The 20,977-nt window shown below is 49.2% G+C and overlaps 1 protein-coding gene across 3 annotated transcripts; it reads right to left on the bottom strand.

Annotated features, from left to right (window-relative positions):
* Nucleotides 1-299: 299 nt before the first annotated feature.
* Nucleotides 300-17,355, bottom strand: LOC133949153 (SLIT-ROBO Rho GTPase-activating protein 1-like). 3 transcript variants are annotated; one of them, XM_062383353.1, is made up of 23 exons: nt 17,022-17,355; nt 9,942-10,137; nt 9,792-9,846; nt 9,608-9,715; nt 8,499-8,561; nt 7,853-8,050; nt 7,638-7,766; nt 7,317-7,538; nt 7,102-7,203; nt 6,169-6,366; nt 5,997-6,081; nt 5,873-5,900; nt 5,732-5,765; nt 5,568-5,628; nt 5,396-5,473; nt 5,180-5,314; nt 4,479-4,584; nt 3,826-4,050; nt 3,512-3,591; nt 2,924-3,104; nt 2,033-2,164; nt 1,226-1,550; nt 300-1,022 (listed from the first exon to the last, which is right to left on the bottom strand). In XM_062383353.1, the coding sequence occupies exons 1-23, from the start codon at nt 17,086-17,088 to the stop codon at nt 588-590; spliced, it is 3,243 nt and encodes a 1,080-aa protein (XP_062239337.1). In that variant the 5' UTR covers nt 17,089-17,355; the 3' UTR covers nt 300-587. The 3 variants fall into 3 exon arrangements, with proteins under 3 accessions (XP_062239337.1, XP_062239336.1, XP_062239335.1); XM_062383352.1 differs by having other exon boundaries at nt 2,024-2,164; XM_062383351.1 differs by having other exon boundaries at nt 1,226-1,607; nt 2,024-2,164.
* Nucleotides 17,356-20,977: the final 3,622 nt, after the last annotated feature.

The raw sequence follows: 20,977 nt of genomic DNA on the forward strand, positions 1-20,977 counted from the left end.
GTAGCAGCTGAACCGAGTCCCAACTTAAAAAAATAAGAATCAGACGTCAGGCGGACGCCGTTGAACCAGTGTCGCTTCATCCCCCCCCCCCCCGCGTCCTCGTCCTCGTCCCTCATGTCCTCGTCCCCGTGTCCTCTTCCCCAGCAGCCAATCAGGATAGTTAGTTTTTTTTTTGCTAAAGAAAAACAGCAGCTCTTCATCTTCATCGTCATGACAGCACAGCCAACATTCACGTCACTGAAACTACATTTTACTGGAGCTGGACTACCCCCCCCCCCCCCCCCCACGTCTCCCTGGCCTCGGACGCTCCTCCCTTTAGCTAACCTTTGATAAATGCTTCAATACATGGAGAAAGTAAACTCCTACACACCTAGAGAGTACACACCAACCTGACAACACAGAAATATCATGGCATATCATATCATAGCTCATATATTATATTTTATTACTACATTAAAACCCTCTCTTCCTTCGACCATTTCTAACCTCATGTTGATTATAAACATTAAGCAGTACCCTGATCTCCTCTTCTGGCCCAGTTTTGGCCCGGGTAGGCCTGATTCGGCCTCTTATCGGCCTGGTTTGGCTCACATGGTGCAGGATTTGTCTAGAGGTGGGGGCAGAGGGGGGGTGCTGCTCTTAGGTGGGACTATGGGCTTGGGCCTCAGGGCGGGGGGCCTCAGCGGAGCCCCCATTCGGGCGGCTGCCACCGGCTTGAAGGAGCCCATGGCGTCAGGGGAGGGGTTGGCTGGTCGGGGGGGTCCAGGCGGGGGCCCGGGGAGCGGGCTCATGGGGCTCAGAGGACTGAGGGGGCTCGGGGTGCCGGGGGTGCCGGGGGTTCCAGGTGTGCCCGGGGTGCTGGGGGTGCTGTGGGGGCTGGGAGACTCGGAGGAGCAGGTGGTGATGGGGCCGTTCTTCACCTGCTCCAGAGTGTCCAGCACCACGTCGGGCGCCGGCCGGCCGCCATGACGCTCCAGCTGCCGCAGCTCGCCCAGCGCCACCGTCACCGTCTCCTCGATGTCCTGCAGGGGACAGAGGACGGGTCAGAGACAAGGAGACGCTTTACTCAGGTGCAGCCTCAGAAAATAAAACAATAAAAACATGATGGACGCAGCTTGAAGTTGTCTCTTAAATGATGTGTGTGTGTGTGTGTGCGTGTGTGCGCGTGTGTGTGTGTGTGTGTGTGTGTGTGTGTGTTTGTGTGTGTTTGTTTGTGTGTGTGTACCTGTGCCAGTGTCTCAGGGTCCAGTGCTCTGGTTCGATGGGAGTCACTGAAGCCATGTTGCCCGCTGCTGGAGCGCCGGATGGGCGTGTCCTCAGGTCTGCGCAGCGAATCATGTCGGCTCACGGTCATGGTCACAGCGGCAGAGCGGCGGCGGCGCTCTGGGCTGTCGAGGGGCGGGGTCATGCCCTGGCCACGCCCCAGCAGCAGCTCCCGGGGGCTGAAGTGACCCGTCACGGGCGGCGAGCTGCGCTCCAGGTTCCCGTGGTTGTCGTTGGAGCGACCGAGCGGACGCCGGAACAAACCGTCGGTTCGCTTCCTCCTGTGACTGAGATCAGGACGAGCAGACACCATGAGATCATGAGCCGAGAGATGAAGACATGATCTAATGATTAAAAATAAAATGTAATAAATCATCAAAGGATTAATCAAGAAGATAATCTGCATATTAATTCATAATAACAGAATGAATCAGGATTAATGAGGTGAATGTGAAAAAAAGGAAAACGATGATGATGAATTTTTTACAAAACCATTAAATTTGAAACCTTGAGAACATTAATCTAATATTACTAATAATATTACTACACTTGTTTGATGCAGGACATTAAACGGAGCCTGTTGATACTTAGTTCTCTAAACTCAGATTCATGTCTCATCTCCTCAGACGTGAACGTGGAGGTGAAGATGCTTCTTTCAGACGAGGACGCGAGTCACAAGAGAAACAGCTTCGACAGCCGCCTGATGAAGTTCCCAGGTATTTTTAGAGGTGAGAGAACAAGATGGCGGAAGGTGTCTTACATCACAGACCTGTTGTAGGTCTCAGGAGGTCTGATGTCGGTGGGGGAGCTCAGCTCGCTCCTGGACCTCTTGTCCTCGGTGCTGCTGCTGCCGCCGTCGCTGTCCGCCTTCTGGCTGAGCGCGTCGGACATGGCGTCGGCCCTGAGGGCGAAAGAGAAGCCATCTGAATTCAAGACGAGTGGAAACAAGAGGAGCCGAAGCAACACAAGACTCCGACCATCAATTAAAAGATCGATAGCTGGTGGTTAGTGACTCCTTCAGTCCAATAAGTCTGTTAATCAACAGGACGTGAAGCAGGGAAGCAGGTCCTCACAGATCCATCACTGAGCAGAACGAGACACCGAGAACAAGCTGAGAATCTGGATTCATGGTGAAAACACAGTTTACACACATGAAGCAAAACGTATCCCATGATTCATTGTGCTTCAGTGACAAAGAGATAACAACACCAAGAAATGAGACATTTAAAAATGCATCAGAAATACACAAAGGAGGCGGAAGCCATCTTTGAGAAAAATGTGTTTAACGTGTACTTTTAGTTCTTGTGTGTCCCATCTGCTAACATGGAGGAGGCAGGGCTTACGACCTATACTGCGGCCAACCACCAGGGGGAGATCAAGCGATTTTGGGAGCTGTCTTGTCATCCATCTTTGTTACAGTCGATTTATTAAAATATGTGTATTGATTTTGTATTTAAATTCCAATAGAACTTCAGTGTAAAATAAAACAAAAACTGGGCAGAAAAATAATCCATAATTTCAACAGATAAGTTTTAACACATATTACTGTTTCATTCATAGTTGTAGTAAAATTGTATCCTCCACACTGAGTCATTAAAAGGATCTTTAGTGAAAATGTATTAAAGTGTTTCCGTACAGATCCCCTCGGCCGTGCACTCGCCTGTCCTTCAGCACGATGTACTGATGAGGCACGAGGCCGCGGCTCCCGTTCAGTCGCCCCTCCCACCAGTCATGTGACGCCCGCTGGAACAGCTGCAGGGACGCTCCCTTCTTGAAGGAGAGCTCGCGGCCCGATCGGCCCGTGTAGTCGAACCTCGCCACCGCCTCCACGCCCTCGCCCTCTGCCGGGAGAGAGAGAGAGAGAGAGAGAGAGAGAGAGAGAGAGGGGGATGACAAAAGATAAGGGACCTGAACATAGAGGTGAACCTGAACCTGTCAATCAGCCGTCTCTGAGGGCTTTGTTCCTCCCACGGCCCGACCAATCAGAGGAGGGCGTCAAATAAAGTCTATTCTGGTAAGTCAGATGGCGAGAGGAGAAGAGAGGAGAGGAGGAGAGAGGAGAGGAGGAGGGAGGGTGGGGGGGGGGGTGGGAGAAGGCACTGAGGGAGCGAGGGAGGGAGAGAGAGCGGTGGTGGTTGGGGGTGTGTGTCTCCATGGCTGCAGTTGCCTTGGAAACCTCTCTCCACCAGGAGACAGCGGGATGGGAGAGAGCGTGGGCGATGGTGTGAAGGTCAAAGGTCAAACGTACCCTCGTCGCTGGTCGCGGTCTCGGTGCCGGCGTCGGGCTCCGCCTCCTCCAGCGCTCCCGGCTCGCTGAATGGACTCTCGCTGGGGGGGGGGGGGAGAAGAGAGAGATTCTGTTTCATTCCTTCATTCATTCATTCAGCGTGGAAACAAAGGGGGGGGGGGGGGGGAGGAGGAGACGCTGCTGGGATCAGAGACTGTTAATGAAACGTCTTCAGCAGATTGTGAGGAGTTTAGTTTAAGATGCAGGAGCAGACATTTTGGTGAATGCACAAATGAATATAAAAGCGTGTGAGTGAACTGGTCTGTGGGTCTCACCAGTACTGGTCTCCAGTCATGCACTTCTCGTACACCGGCCCGGGCAGGTCCTTGATGTCGGGGAAGATGTTGTCGTGGTGCAGGATGACCGTCTTCACGACCTCGTTCACGTGCGCCTGACACGCCACCTGGTCCAGCGTGTCCGGCGTGGGCAGGAGGGTGGGGCCAAACACGATGGCCAGGTTCCCAGCGTCCATCATGTTCTCATCGCTGTACTGGGAGAGACTGAGGGGGAACGGGAAACCAACGGTTAGCCTGTTCTCACATCTCCTCACTGCTCACCGGTGTTTGTGGTTGGGTTTTCAGGTTGTTGTTGTTTCCAGCTCCCACAGGAAGTTAAATATCAATGGAACTAAAAAGATCTCCCCCCCCCCGGCTGAACGCACCTCGTGGCCTCGCTAACAAACGCATCAATAAACTCAGCTGATGCTTCACACCTGCAAATCACGACTCACGCCTCCATCCAACTGATCTCCTGCCTGTTCTCATCCGAGAAGCTCAAGTTTATCATCTCCACTTGTTGTAAGTGAGCAAACCTTCTCCCCTTCACAGTGACAGAGCTCTACGGCCTCTTCCACCTCTCATCGGCCTTAACGCCACGTGGGAAGGTCATTGACTGTGAAGTGGCTGGTTGTGTGTGAGTGGATACTCACTGGTTGAGGAAGGCGAACAGGTAACGCATCACCACCAGAGTCGGCCTCGGGACGCCCAGCAGGATCTTGCGGACGCACTGCGCTCTCTCGTAGAGGTTTTCTATTCCTGCAGCAGAACAAACACACAGTGAGACTCCAGAGCGGCAGGGAGAGCAGCCGCCGGCTCCGTGTCTCCGCTGAGGAGGGGATGAGTTTCAGAAAGACAAAGGGACAATAATGAGACGCAAAGACAAAGGAGAGAGAGAGAGAGAGAGAGAGAGAGAGAGAGAGAGAGAGAGAGAGAGTCGCTCTGAGCTCCAGAGCAGCTCATGTGCAGATGGAACTAAATTCTCACGGAAAAGCTGTTTTCAGACTCATCAACTGTGGAACATTTGCTCCTGACATGTTGTGTAGTTGGTGTTTGTGAAGCAGCAGCAGGTTGTCGGGTCCGACTCGTTCACAACAACAACATGTGGGAACATCCAGGCGAGGGGCGGAGCCTGTAGAGCAGCAGGAGGCCGGACATGACGTATAAAACTATACTGTGGAAACATCAGCTCATCCACACCGGACTCGGCCCTCATCACCAGAAGCTCTGGAACCTCCTCGTCTTCGTCTTCTACGTGTACAGCTCCTCTTCTTCAAGCTGAGATATTTGTGATCCTCCAGTTTCAGAAACATCAACTTGTTCTTTTCAACAGTGAAAAGACGACTGTACTCACGGACGCAGGAGATGAGGTCGTTGAATCTTTCCTTGGGGAACAGCGGGTTCTCCAGACCCCTGAAGTAGAGCTTCAACACCCCGGCCACAGAGTTGATGTCATGGTTGCTCTCCTCGTCGATCAGCGGGTCGTTACCTGAGCGAGAGACAGAGCCGGTCAACCAGGAGCTCAACCACGTGAGGCTGGAGAACGCGTGACCTTCAGGTGACCTCTCACCTCTTTCGAAGGAGTTCTTGATATCGTTGACCTCCACCTGAGATCCTGACACCCGGAATATGCCCTGATGCTGGAGGCCTGTAGGGAACAACCTTCAGTACTCGAGTAGCTGGTGAAGCCACTAGAATAAACTGTAAATATATATATCAATATATAAATGATTAAAACCCACCGTGTAGATTGATGTAGCGGATGCAGCTCTCCACCAGCAGGGGTATGGCTTTGGTTGAGTCCTAGAAACACAACTCGTGATAGTTACTGTTTATTTATTTTATTTAATTCAGATTCTGCTTCAGTTTAACTCCTGGATTGTGTAAAGTGAGGGAGTCGCTCTACCTGGTGTTTGCTGTGAGAGTTCTTACGCCCACGACTGTAACACACACAAGAGAAGAGAGAGAGAGTCTCAGTTTCACAGTTGCATGATGGGAAATAAGCGTTATAATTAGCGTGAGGAGAAGGCGTGAAATGAGGCTTCACCTCGTGGTTAGCAGATCAGATTTATAACCTGCAGGGGGAGAAACAGACAGGAGACGTTTTAAAGGTCACAGATGATGACGATGATGATGATGAAGATGTGTGAGACAGCTGGTGTCCGTCTCACCTTCTGCTAAAGCTTTCTTCAGGATGTCGTGTTTGGCCTGGAGTTTGGAAATGAGATTACTTCCTTCCAGATACTCGCGGAACTTCTGAGGATTGAAGAATGAAAACACAGACGTTAGGTTCAGTGGGTGATCTTCTGTTTTCAAGTCTTCTCGATCTGTCGCTGCTCTCACGTTGAAGTAGAAGAGCTCCGTCTCCTGATGGTTGGCCCGCCTCTTGGCCAGACTCGGCTTGTTCAAGTAGCCGTCCGACACGCTGGACTTCACCGACTCGGAGGACGGGCTGTGGGTGAAGCTCTGGGAGACGTCGTAGTTGTCCAGCACCGTCACGTCCTGCAGCGTGGTCAGGGTGGCACCCCAGGTCTTCTTCACCTGGAGGGGGGGGGGGGGGGACGGATCACTCAGGAACGTTAGGTTTGATAAAACTTCCTGAGCTGCAAATCAACCTATTTTCCCACTTTTCACCATCACTGGGTCTCAGTTGTGTTCTCTGCTGCTCCTGTGTCGACTCTGTGAACCACAAACTAAAATGATTTCCTTCGCTGCGACTCCACGGATCACCAGATATGAATTATGGATTTGTAATTGTTTCACGGTGGCGTTTCATTTTCCTAAATGTGTGATGGAGAGTGTGAGCGCTGGAGCACAACTGCTTCACATTGTGTGTTTACGACACAGGCACAGTGCGCCTGTGAGATTGGTAAAGATATCAGCTATAAAAATGTTATAATCAGGGCGTGGGTGTGTGTTTGTGTGTGCGTGTGTGTGCATGTGTGTGTGTGTGTGTCTGTGTGTGTCTGTGTGCAGATGCAGCTCATTGATCCAGACTCCCTCAGCGGCTCTCTGCCCTTCGAGGTGAGTGGACAACACGAGAGGCCTCAGCAGCTCGACACCTTCACATGGACCAGGGTTATTATTGTTCCATCATCACCTCATTAAAAAGTGAATGAATCTCTAATAACTGTGTTGAGTTTGTTACAGGCAGAAAAAAACATGTTGATTCATCATGAGAGAAGCTTTTAGCTGCTGAGATAAATATCTCAATAACTAGAGGACAGAGTTCTCTAGAGGACAGAGTTCCCCCCCCCCCTCGATCGTGTGTCTCACCTCTTCATTCTCGATCTTCAGCGACGCCAGGCGGGTCTGGAGCTGAGTGAGACGCAGGGAGAGCTCGGCCTGGACCTGAGGCTGGGAGGCGATCTGGGTCACCTGACAGGAAGTGAGACCACAACGAGACCATCAGAGAAAAACTCCAGATCAGAAACTGTTCTGAGACTTTCTGTAACAATCTGAGCGTTTCAGTGAGAACTGAATGTACTGACTGCGTCTCCCATGTGGGCCTGGAAGCTGAAGCGCTGGGGGGGGCAGAAGGCGGTGGGGTAGAGGCCCAGCAGGCGCTGCCGGTCGCGGGCGGGGTCCAGGCCCTCGACGGCGCCCTCCAGCACCTCCAGCCCCGCCCTCCTGGAGGCCTCAAGGCTCAGCTCGGCTGATAGGTAGGTCTTCAGGGCCCGACTCAGACTGGAGTGGTACCCTAGGTCACAACACTGGGTGCAGGGGGGGTGGAGGGAAGAGGAGAAGTTGATATACATACGTCACGTCGTCCATCTTTATTTACAGCCTGAGCAGATCCTCAGTGAACTCACGTCTATGATGTCCGGCAGGTCGTGGATGTAGTACTTGAACACGGAGGCGTTGGTGGCCTCCAGGGTCAGCAGGTACTCGTTCCTCGCTTTGAGAGCCTTCAGTTTGTTCTCCGAGTACTTCGCCTTCCTCTGATGGAGAAACAAACAGAAGGTGTGACCCCTCACTGCAGCAGAACATCTACAGAACATGTGTCATGATGGAACCGATCTGGTACCTTCTCTCTCATCTTCTCCATCTTGCGGGCGGCGTTGCGTCTCTGGTGGCGCTCCTCTATCCGCAGGCCGAACACAGGCTCCACCCCCCCGCTCGTCCCCGTCACGCCCTTCACGCGGCCCTCCTGACGCTCCGCCTCCCGCAGCTTGGTCTCCGCGTTCACCGTCTCCGAGTTGTACATGTGGTAGGTCTTCATCACCTAGGTACCAGCAGCTCGCATTAACACAGACAACTGCAGAACCGGATTCCAGATCAGTCTGGATCCACGGTTTCTATTCATCAAGGTCATGAGGTCAAGACTCATCTGATTTCCAGTGTTAGGACAAGAAGCTTTTAAGGTTAAACTCACATGACGACCAGAGATCTGACATTTTCTCCTGAAGGGATTTAAACAGCTGTGAAACCTAAAGTCTCACATGAACAGACGCTCACAGACATTTTCTCTGGAGAACAGGAATCTACTCTCATCTGCCAATGTTTTTTATCAAAGCCCCCAAAGGAAACCCTGCAGAAAGGAAGTTAATAATGTCTGTAGTGTTTTAAAAAACTTGAAATGAGGATATTTGAGCTTGTTTTTAAACATCCTGCAGGAAGGTTCTCTGTCTCTTCTTCTGCAGATCTGTAGATTTTTCAATTCAGCCACTTACGGTGTAAAGCTCGTTCAGGAGTTTCATGAGATCCTCCTGAAGCTGAAAGATGATCTCCTTGCTCTGAAACACACAACGAGGAGGAGAAACATGTGAACACACACACACACACACACACGGTACAAATTATTATTTAAACTTCACTTTCAGGAGATGCCACGTCGTCCATTTTGTCTCTACAGTCACACAGATGAACACTGAGCTCTGCAGGTTCATCTCCACCTTCAACTCATTGATTATATCCGGTTAAAGGAAGCATGGTGCTATAAATCATAGTATGATGTTTAAGTGAAGCACTTGAGTAAATGCACTTCCCTTCCCTCCACTGCTCTGCTCCTTCAAACAGACTCTTTAAGTAGAAGAGTTGATTCTAATGCAAAGTAAAGGCCGTATTCCCCTGAGCTCCTCTGAGCCTCCTCACAGTTTAGCAAATTAAACACACGTGCACGCGCGGCGCCGCCTCCATCTTTAGCTCCACGTGTTCATTATTCATCTTCCGGCTCCTCTTTTATTCATGTTGACTAAAGTGCAGCGGCGGCCGGGAGCTATAAACAGAACGAGCCCGTCACGGTGCCTCAGCCCAGAAGAACCTGACAGCAGGAAGAGAGGCGGACGACTGCCTGGCCGTGGCTCAGCTGATGTTTCCTCTGCAGGCGCTGGTGGATTCATTCATCCTGGAGTTCCTCTGTCATTTTGGCATAATGTAATATTAATGTGGCACCGGGCTGCCACATAACTCCCTCCTGCCGACCGCTCGGCTGCTTACTGCATGAGAGTGAAAGTCGTGCCGAGCGCAGGCGGCGGAACGCGGCTTCATTTCCTCGTTTCATTTATGAATTAATTTGTTTGTGTGTGTGGTCAGGTGCATTTATTCATGTGGAGCCGCGGGGCCGACCTGATGGATCACCGGTGGTTCTCCACCCTGACACCCGGCGGAGGGAGAAGTGCTCAGGTCCGTCACTTACAGCGGCTGCAAACGGATTCTTAACTCAGAACAAGACGTGGAAACAAAATGAAAAACAGACGCAGCTGCTTCCTGGAGACGTGGAGCTCATCGCAGTGAAATGAAGTTCACGAGAATCTGTGGATGAACACGGATCTGAGCTCACCCTCTTCAGCAGGCGGGCCGAGTCCTCGCTGATGTGGGTGAGGCGCGTGATGACGTTGTTCAGGTAGAGGTCGCTGAGCGTGGCGTGGTCCTTACTCTCTCTCCTCACCTGGAGAGAAGGAGAGGAACAGAGTGAGGAACATCTCAGGTTCCTCGTGGTGAAAGAGTCGGAGGCAGAAACAAACCTGGTTCAGCAGCAGGTACCAGCAGTTCACCGGAGAAAGCAGATTCTGGTCTTTTCTGAAAACGAGATGGAGCGATGGATCATTTCAAACCAAGCCAGGGCACAAACACACACAAGATCAACACACACAGACACACACACAGAGTCCTACTTGTATTGCTGATGATCTTTCGTGCTGCGTGTCTTCGCCATGAAGCGCTCGGCGAGCTTCTCCAGGTTTCGGGAATACTCCGTCTCGATCTCAGACTTTTTCCTGAAGAAGTCCTGCAGGTCCTGGAGCAGCTGGACCCGCATCTCCGTCTGCTGCTCCAGGCAACGCTGCTGCTCCACCAACTGCGTCCGCACATCTACACACACACAGACACACAAAGAGACACACGGATGTTGTTCGTTTGATCCACTGCAGCAGAATTACTAGAAGACGCTTTCGAAGGGCGACTGTGCTTATTGTGCGTTCGTCTTTCTGCCTCGTGATGCGTGACGTCTATTGATTTATTGATTTTTCATCTCTCCCCAGCAGACGCGTCAGATTATCCGTCATTGCTTCTATTTGGTTCCATCATCCTCTGGTTGTCGTGCAGTGAAAAAACTGAAAAGCTCACAGGGAACATTTTTCTTGCTGGTGCAGCAACAACCAGCGCTCTGACCTCTTAGTGTCTACCTGACCTTGAAAGTCGTTTTGCCCGTGTGTCTGTGGAACCAGCACAGGAAGCACTCTGCACAGGTGCATGCTGGGAGCTTCCTGCTGATTTCACAGATGAGAGCAAACTAAATATTTGGAGCAAACTCAGATTAACACCCCCCCAATGTTTACAAAGCTTCATGGTTAAATCAACTATAATTATCTAAATGAACAACAGGCTGTTTTGACTGAGATCATAAAGTCCTGAGGCAAATGTTTCCTGATGTTAAATAATCAATTTGAGTAATTTTCTCAACCTCTTCCTATTTGTTGAACTGTTTCCCTCGGATTCCTTCATTGGCTCAGATGTTTCAGACGACGTGATGAAACATCTGACCACACCCTCCGAAGTCTGTCCACCTTCCTTCAATCAATCAATCAATCAATCAATCAATCAATCAATCAATCAATCAATCAATCAGATGTTTTGGTGAAGCACATATTCACAGATCTCAGAATGTCTCACAGATCTTAACTAGGTGTGACCTCCTGTGTCCTCCTCAACCTTCTCACACATTCCTCTGCTGCTACATTTCACCCAAACGGCCAAATGCCAACCACCTGGTGGCGCTAGAGGATCAGCAGAGTCTGTGGGATTCATCCTCCAGGGACCATGAAAGTGATAGCGGGAGATAGTCACTGAGATATAACATCTTCATCTGTTTTTGAATCCCTCCTCTTCTTCCTCACTTCACTTTCACCGTCTCCCGGCTCTTTAAAAAATTGCTGATGAAGACAAACTGACCATTTTTCACTGAGGAGTCACCTTGGACGACATCGTCTGACCGCGTTAACACACAAACCTACACACACTGACACACACAGACACACACACACACACACACACACTCTTTGAGTCAGTCCTACAGTCAGCATGGTAATGCATGGATGCGCTTGTGCTGTTTCAGAGTCGAATCTATCTGCAGCAGGGAAAGAGGGGGGGGGGGAGCAAGCACAGAATACACAATGATAACTCCACCTCTCTCGCTCTCTCACACACACACACAAACACACACGCACACAGACAGACACACCAATCCCCTCGGGGGCTCTATCCACTCCACTACCTGTTGTCTTGGCAACCACACACTGTGTGTGAAGCATGTGATGAGGAAGGTGAAGACGAGCTCGAGTCTGCTGCATCGATATCTCACACTCACACACACACACACACACACACACGGACACACACAAGCACACACACAGTCTGCCGGACACGCTTCATAGATTTCTACAGGAACTACCAAGGCCTCTGGTTCCCACAAGTCTATGAAACTCTGTTCTTGTGTGAGTGTGTGTGTGTGTGTGTGTGTGTGTGTGTCCTCGGTGTCGTTACGCTGTCGATATCTTACTAATTTAAAATGGCTGCCGTCTCACGTCTCTGATTTGAAACACTTTCCTCAGATCAGCTTCTCCATCGTGAGCTGCTGAGTCGCATAGGAACCAGTGGCCTCTGTGGAACCAGTAGCTTCTACTGGTTCCAGGCTCAGACGACATCATCACTGTCATTTGTCTAATTTAATCTAAGAATCTATTTCCTTTAATTCAAATTTTCTGATCATGATTACGATTGAAAGCTCAACTCGACTTTCTTGCCTCTTAAACTCATTTTCAAGCTTCAGCTTCATCACCTAACGTTTTCTTCTTGTTTATTAAACATCAAACGCACCTGATATTTATTGAGATGTGATATTCCAGATGTTCTCAGCAGTGTGTCTGTGCTGCAGTGAGAGGAGCTCTGTGCAGCTGTGTGAACTCTTCAGGTCTTTTCCTCGTGAATCTGCTCATTCGCTCTGTGGGGATTTTTCAGACTCGGCATCAAACAGAGTAAATGTTTAACTTCACTTCCTCTTCACATGAAATGTTCAGCGGAGACCGAGCTGCTGCCGAGACGCAGATTAAATCATTTGTTCAGTTCAAATCCTCAGTGGAGAGAAAACAAGTTTCCAGTCGAATCCCAGTTGTAGAGTCTGGTTGTGGGTTTGGATTCACCTGCCACTCATTTTCTGTGGGAAACATTTTGTCAATTTGATTTTAGAAAACAGAAAAACACGCTCGTTACATGTCGGAGGTTTTGTCCTCAAAGTGTACGACAGCCGTCATGAGACACCTCCAGTTTTCCATCTGACGTTTAAGAAGCCAGATGATTGGCTTGGAAACTAACGACCTTTGAACATGACCAACAACCTAAAGGTGAGTTCGAGGCCTCCTGGGAAAACAGTACTTTGGGGTTTTGTATGATAAAAAAGACCTTAAAGCTGAGGATTAAAACGTTGGTTTTACGTTTGTTTAATTGTAAATAAATAATCTCTCCCATGATTTACTTAGTAAAGTCACAGCAAAGAAAGATGAGTACTTTCCTCATCAACGTTTTTTTGATTTGGATCCTTCAGTCGATAATAACTCCATTAGTCAAGAAGCTAATCAGATTAACTGCTAATGGGAATGACTGTGGGCGGCAGCAGCTCAGAGTGTGAAGGAGAACGAGGTTTGACTCTGCAGAGCCGGACGAGGATTCCAGCCGATCCACAGAGCGGCGGAGATGATATCAATGAAACTCCTCTGCTTGGATCTCAGTCAATTGGAAGTGAAAGGAGGAAATCCGCCGCGTTTTTCACCTTTTGAAGTCTGGAACGCTCTCCGCCTCAGAAAGCTCCTTGTGCGTCCTCGTAACACCCACGACGAGGAGCCTCGGCCGTTTGATCAGAGCTGCAGTCACAACGAGAAACTCTGACACAGGGAAAGAGACCCGGCGGAGGAAGAACTCGCCGAGCGTGAAGAGAATCTCTGGACTGATTCCATCTGAGGAGCTTCACACAGGAGCAGACAAAGAGCTCAGGTCACACACCAGTGAAGGTCAAAGCTCGAAGCCAGTGAAGAGGACGATCAAACAAATATCCTGCATCCCTTTGAGGCTTTTACATTTAATGCTTTAAACAACATCCACACTGATTTCAATCTGGATGTTGAAGATCCACGGTTGTCACGTGCACACGGATCTGGTCTGAGGTGGTTTATCAAAAACCCTGTCATCCTCAAAATCCTCTCTGTGTCCATCAGTGCTCGTCTGACTGAGGAGGTCATCTCAAATTAAAACAGCCTCCGTGTAGTTTGATCTTTTTCAAATCATATTTAAGATTTAAATAATAATATTCCCACAGGAAGTTAAGCCCCTGCATCACCTGCAAATCTGTCCTTCTTTTTAATATTCAACAAACATCACAGTTTCCTGGAGTTAGGCCTCCACTGCCTCTGCATTACGACCTATACTGCAACCAGCCAGCAGGTGGCGATCAACACACTTTGGCTTCACTACTGGGGAGTCCTCAGGTCGGCCATTGCAATTTAGAATCTGTTTTAGGTTTTGTCAGATAATGTAAATGTCAATTTATTTTAAAAGCACATTAAAAACAACTTGGTTGAGCAAAGTGCTTTACAGATCAAAAGGTATAACAATAAAACAGCAATTAATCAAAACACGAATGATAGTAAAATACAATCTGCTGGAATAATAACGTTCTAATCTGGAAAAGAATTACACTAAACCCAACATGAATAGATTCTGAGCTGCAGAAGATGTGAACTGTTCAGAAACTTCTTGATCCAAACCACCGAGCGTCAGCTTCACAGACAATGAGTGAGTCAATGATTCTGTGGTTGAGCAGATTTGTTGCTGCTCTTACGACTGAAGACATTTGAACTCTTCATCACGTAGAAGACGACTTGGAGACACGACCTTGGACTTGTGATCCACGTTGGACACATGAAGACATTTGAGAGACCGTTTATCAATGGAGTCGAGAAGATAAAGAGGGAAATTAATTGAACCCAACGTCAGAAGGTCGACTTCCATCCGTCCTGAGGATCCTGCCGAGGGAGCGCTCACCTCCAGCTGCTGACGGATCATGTGACTCATTAATTATCCTCCGTTTAAAGATCGACCGTGTTTCACCCTCGTTAGAGACGATGGTTCGTCTGAGTAGGAAGTTTGATGGTTGATGAGACGAGTTGTTTCTATCACGGATTGTAAATAAATCAATTAATAATCAGTAAATCATTAAAAGATGGAGGACAGGACGGCTCACGACGTGGAGACCAAGCTCCCGGTGACTGACTGGAGGACAGGTCATTGACTCTGCCTCCACCATGTTAGCAGATGGGACACAGACACATTCCTAAAGTTTTGTATCTGGATATTAGTCCATTGATCCGTTTATTTAGTTTTAAATACATTAAAATCTCAATGGATTATTCAAACGTTTGTAAATCAAAAATATGACATCATCTATTCCCTGATTCACTTCCTGTTTGTTGCTGTGATGTCACAAGATTTTGGAAGCTGACCGTCACCATAACGACCAGGTTCAAGGACACAGGGGTACAGTACTGCTGGATCATCATTAACGAATGGACACACACACACACACACACACGCACAGACACACACTGTTCACGGCCTTCGAGTCAGTGCTCCAGAACATTTACTCAGCAAAGAGTCACTTCATGTTCCTGCTCATCCATCTCTCCATCCCTCCATCCCTCCATCCCTGCTTCCTGTTCATCCTCCTCTCCTCCTGCAGGTATTCAGATGTGAGGTCACTAATCACCTGCATGCACACGCAGGCAAAAACACAGGAGCTGCAGACGCCACCGCAGCAGCAGGAGCAGCAGGAGGAGGAGGAGGAGGAAGAGGAGGAAGAGGAGGAGGAGGAGGAGGAGGAGGAAGCACTTCATCTCTGCCTGGCGTCTGTCTCTCCTCTGCTCCTGCAGCTCTCTCTCCTTCTCCCCTCATCATTTGCATTTTCTCATTAAGACGATTCTCATCTCTCTGAGGAGGAGGAGGAGGAGGAGGAGGAGGAGGAGCTGTCACACGCTGGCGAGGTGACAGTCCACCACACCAGGAGGGAGCAGCACACGCACAACGCAACACAAACCAGTGCGTTATCAAGCACACAAATATGTAGCGTCAGCACTGAGCTTAATGATAACGCCACCTTTCCAAAAGGCTCCCCTCACCTCAGCGAGCAGACCCCACCTCCTCGTGAGAGAGCGGCGGCCTCCTCCTGTGTATACATTACACACCACCTCCCTGCACCGACCAATCAGGAGCCAGAGCAGGGAGGCAGACTTGGAAAGCACATAGTTACAGGAGTGGATCTATACGTTGGGCTGTGGGCAGGAGGCGACAGGGGCGCAGAGAGCGGCGGGGGGGCCCGGGGGCTTTATGTAGAGCGGTCATTACAACGCGGGGCATCCCCGAGTGGGGTCTGGCAGGACGCCAGAGCAAGGGCCACACACACACACACTCTCACTCACACAAACACAAACAACACACTCCTCCTTTGGGAGCTGTAATGCTCTCCACTACTCTCCATTAAATTGAATCCATCAAAATCTGCGTTGATTCATTGTGCGTTCAAGTGTGTGTTTGTGTCACCCTGACGGGGGGAAATGAAGAATGAGAGGAGGAGAGGAAGGAGGAGAAGAAGAGGGGAGCAAACAAACGCTTCCTCCTCCTCACTCGGAGGAGACAGTGGATGTAAAGGCTCCTTTCAGAAGCTGAAAGCGATGGCCGCCGTGGTGGCGGTGGCGTCGTGGGCGGGGGTGACAAGTGAATAGTGTGAAGAGCCATGTGGTGAGAGCGAGGAGACGGCTGCACGAGGGAAGAGCTGAACAAATAGAGACGGGGACGAACGAGAGGAGAGGAGGAAGAAAAAGAGAGGAGGCAGCGGCAGGTGTCCGCAGCTAAAGGTCGGACATTTTGAACCGTGTCAGCTGAACAGCAGGTGAAGAAGCAGGTGCTCTGAATCCTGCTTCACCGCCGGTTCAGAGAGAACGAGGCCGGTAGAGTTTTCAGAGGAAAGGTCATTTCACTGGTCCATCAGGCTGGGATGGTGGTTACCATGGTGAGGGGAGGAGGAAGAGGAGGAGGAAGAGGAGGAGAGAGAGGGTTGTCCCACGGTCATGGCAACCACTATTTCAGGACTGATGTTGTCATCATCTTCATCATCATCACCTTAACATGTCACCAGTTTAGCAGCAGGACAGCTGGTGATCCGTAGGGACCACAGACACACACACAGAGACACACTGAGACACACTGAGACACACACACACACACACACACAGAGACACACACACACTGCTGCAGTCACAGCCACAGAGGAATACCAATAGAAAGACTCCAAGACGAGGACACACTGGCCCCGGGTCTGAGGGTAAAACCTGATCAAACACACTCACACACACATTTGGGTGAAATAGATCAAGAGGTTCTTCAGAACTGACACACTGCTACACACACACACACAGACACACACACCTACAAAACCCATCCTCCCCCCTCAGGCGCCATGCAGCACTCAGGATGAACCCAGATATCCTGACGTCTCATGGTGAGGTGTCAGCTCACACACACACACACACAGACTCACACACACGCCCTGGGCTGGATCCTGTACATGTGCATGAGGCAGACAGGTGTGTGTCTGTGTGTGTGTGTCTGTGTAGGTGAGAGCGGGTGGGTGTGACACTGGCTGCAGCTCTTACCTTTGACCTGACTCTCATACTCCGCCAGGATTTCTTTGTCCTTCTTGCTCTTGTTTGAGTTGGACATGTCTCCGCAGCGCGCGTGACCGATCGACAGGTAGACGTCAAATGTTTATTTCCCTCCGCGTGCACGGCCCGAGGCTTCACCGGCGAACATGCCCGTTTGGATCCATCCAGTGCCGCAGCGACACAGCCACAGCGGCCGCGCACCTCCACGCCGAGGAGGAGCAGGGAGGGGAGGGGAGGCGCGTGCAAAATCACGCACGCTCACTGAGAAATTACCCCACTCGCGACCGTGACGGCTGCTGCAGACCCGCGCACACGTGCACACCTCATCATCCTGTGGGAGGAATGGAAAAGAGGAGGTGAATGAATGAGGAGCAGGACGAGCTGCTGCAGCGCGCATGCACGCACATGCACCGGGCTGCAGGGCGGGAGCACCGGGCACACGCCCACTAGGTGGAAATGCAACGGAACACGCACGCACACACATGCACACGCATGCAAACACGAACACACACACCTTTGAGGGTCGGTATTCCACTTTTCACATCCTCTGGCGCGCGCACGTGCACAAGCGGAGCAGCCTCACCTCCGTGCACGCGGAGATAATTAACAAGAAAAAAAACGCCGGTGAGGAAATGGGTGTGTCCGCGCTGGAGGCGGGACTAGAGACACACGTGATTGACATCTGCGGTGACCAGTGAATGACTGAGCGTCAAATGGAAATGATATTTAACTTAATAACTTTAACACGCATACACACACACACACACACACACACAAACACACACACACACAAACACACAAACACAAACAATCATCAGGACAAGTGCTCATAGGCACTAAGGCAGAGGCCTCCCTGAGCCAACACACCAGGTATGAACATTCAGATAGAACCTCAGACGAGAGGCCACACGAGCAGGACCACGATCACCTGTTCGAGTCCCAAAGACACGAGTCACAGGCAAACAGCAAAATAAACAGAAAATATACATGAAGGAGAATAAAAGAATAAAATACAAAGAGCGAATAGATGAATGGAAAGTGAGTAAAGTATAAATATATAAATATAGAGTATTGAATGGAAAATGATCTAAAAATAATAAAGTAGAGGAATTCGTACACACACATGTTCAGATATTCAGATGATTTGTCTCCATCTAGTGGTTCAATGTGGATCTAATAACACCTGATGGATTCTACACAAATTTCAATCAATGCAGTTTGGATGAATCTCTGCGGGTTGTGTTGTCTTTTCACCACAAGGGGTCAGCAGAGCTCCTCCTCTGACTCCTTCAGCAGAACATCAGCTGCATGTGTGTGAATGACATGAGACTCGTCACGATGGTTCGTCACGTGACCAGCAGGAGGAGGACTGTCTGACACAGTGACAGAGACACAGAGCTCGTCCAACAACTGACCAACTGACTGACTGACTAAAACAAAAGTAAAACATTTTTAAATGATTAAAACAGTCAGTGAGATAATCGATCAAAATAAAATATTGAAGGTGAATTCAGATCAGGAAACCAGACAGAGCACATGATAGAAATGTGTTAAAGTCTTCATGTGGTGTTTGTGTCTTTGTTTTGTCTCCTTGTGGTCTCAGTTGAACCGTCCAGACGTCCTCAGCTCGTCTGGGACGTCTCTGCTTTCTGTCCCCAGAGTCTAAACTAAAACATGGAGGGGCAGCATTCAGTTTTATAGCTCTGCACATCTGGAGCAAGCTCCCAGAAGAAAAGCAGAATGACCTTCTCCGCTGCCTCAGATCACAACACTGTGCTCAACGCATCCGTTTACATTTAAATAGACGTGTGACTGTGTTTGGTTCAGGGCCTGTGTGCCCCCCCCCCCCCCCCCCCCCCCGTCTCAGGCCCCTCACCTGATAAACATGCTCCCTAACATATCGAGCAGGTTCCTGGTCCTGTGCTGCAGGGCCTCCAGGAGGACGTGAGCTCGGAACCCTCCACACCCTGAGAACCTGAGTGCAGCAGCAGATTGTATCAGCTCTGTGGTGATAACGTATGGGATGTAATTTAAAAGTCATGGTGCATTACATACAGTTCTCCATAGGTCCCATTAAGGAACCAGAGGCCTAATGGTGTTGTTGTTATGGAGCTTCCTGCTCAGGCTTATCTGACCCCAGGCAGAGAAACAGCATCAGGGTCCTGAGGCCTGAACCAGAAACATCCAGATTCTAAATGTTAACGAGGAGACTTCGGCTTTAATACAACTTTCTGCTTTAACACAACTTTCTGCTTTAATACAACTTTCTGCTTGAACACAACTTTCTGCTTTAATACAACTTTCTGCTTTAAAGTTTCTTCTTCTCTTGTTTTTAACATTCTGGAAATAACAGGATATGGTTTGTGGATCGACAGAGAGGAAAACGTCCCCTGGGAGGCGCTGGAGAGTTGAAGAGGAGGAAGAGGTACCTAGTGAGGTAATTTAAAAATCGTCTTCCTCCTCCTCCTCCTCCTCCTCAGTCACACTCACTGACCTCCTGCCAAAGGATTTCACATGATTATACTTTTATAACCGGTTTCAGAATAAAACCTCTCGAGTTTTTCATCACAGCAGCCGACAGTTCACAGAAACACAGTAATTGTGTCTATAATTATTCTTGTGGTAAATAATTACACACACTCTCCCTCTGCACTGAGTTCTGCACAATGACCAGAGCAGGTAATGTGTAACTTTCATCCGCTGCAGGAATAACTCCTGTGGGCAGACTGGTCAGTTTGTTCCCATTGGAGAGAGCAGTGGGTTTTAATGGAGCCTGAGTTACAGACTCTCCCTCACGTTCCTCAGGTTCATGTTAGTTCCAGACCGACCAGAGTCAACTCCTGAACTCCAGCACTGCTCCCACACACGACCTTTGACCTGGTAACACATCATCCCAGCTCTTATTTTGGAGCCTTGAAAGTTCTTTCACATCCACGACTTGAGAGATCACCTCGTTAGAACCAACTCCGAGGAATCTGCACTGGCTCCTTTTCCAAATCATTATTCTAATTATCTCGGGGGCTCGTCCTACACCCACACCTACACACCATGCAAAGTGCAGGAATTCTTTAGAGGCATCACAAAGATGAAGACGGAGCGAGTTCAATGATTTCTACAGAGAATAAACCCTCCGCCCTCACATGTGTCTCCACCGACTCTCTTTGTAGTCGCTGAGGAGAAGTTAGAACGACCTCACAAAGATCGTTTCAAACGATCATCTGCAAATTTATTTTAATGCGCTAGAATCTCTTCAGCCTCCATATTTTCTATAACGGCTGTAAATCACATCAACAAAGTTTTATTACATCAAATCCTCGAGTCCCCCCCCGACATGTATCGATCATATCACTTCCTGCCGTATGAAAACTTGTGAATTGTCGTTTTAACGTTTCTGATCTCCATCTTTCTTTTTCCAACACCCATACTTTTTTAAATATTCATCTTATTCATACTGGGAGGCTTTTAGAGTTGGACCTGGTGACCTCATCACGTCTCGGCGGTATGACATCATCGCCTCATGCATTCTCAGCAGGAAATGCATTTTCTAGCTGGTGTTAATACTTTGGTGCTTTTCAGAATAAAAGCAATAAAAAAACTGCCTGATCTGTAATGTGAATGTCAGAACCTCTGCGTATAAGATGAGCTTTATTGTTAAAAAAACTAAATCCGACTGCAGCTGTAAATTAGCCGCTGGCAATTCTCCTCACAACATAGCTAAAGCTCATACACACTTTACATATCATGTCCACCTGCAGGAGGATATATGATCAGTATACATTCCTCCAGCCGACCTCAAAGTGCGATTCCTCCATAAATGGGTAAAGAAGGAGGAAGGACCGACCCGGGGAAGAGAGATCATTCTTATCTTATAAATAGAAAAGTAAATCAGCTGTGATTAAATCCTTTTCCTCAAATTACATCTGAAATACAACTGAGACGTTCCAGTG

This window comes from Platichthys flesus, chromosome 23 (genome assembly GCF_949316205.1).
Source record: "Platichthys flesus chromosome 23, fPlaFle2.1, whole genome shotgun sequence".
NCBI classification, from domain to species: domain Eukaryota; kingdom Metazoa; phylum Chordata; class Actinopteri; order Pleuronectiformes; family Pleuronectidae; genus Platichthys; species Platichthys flesus.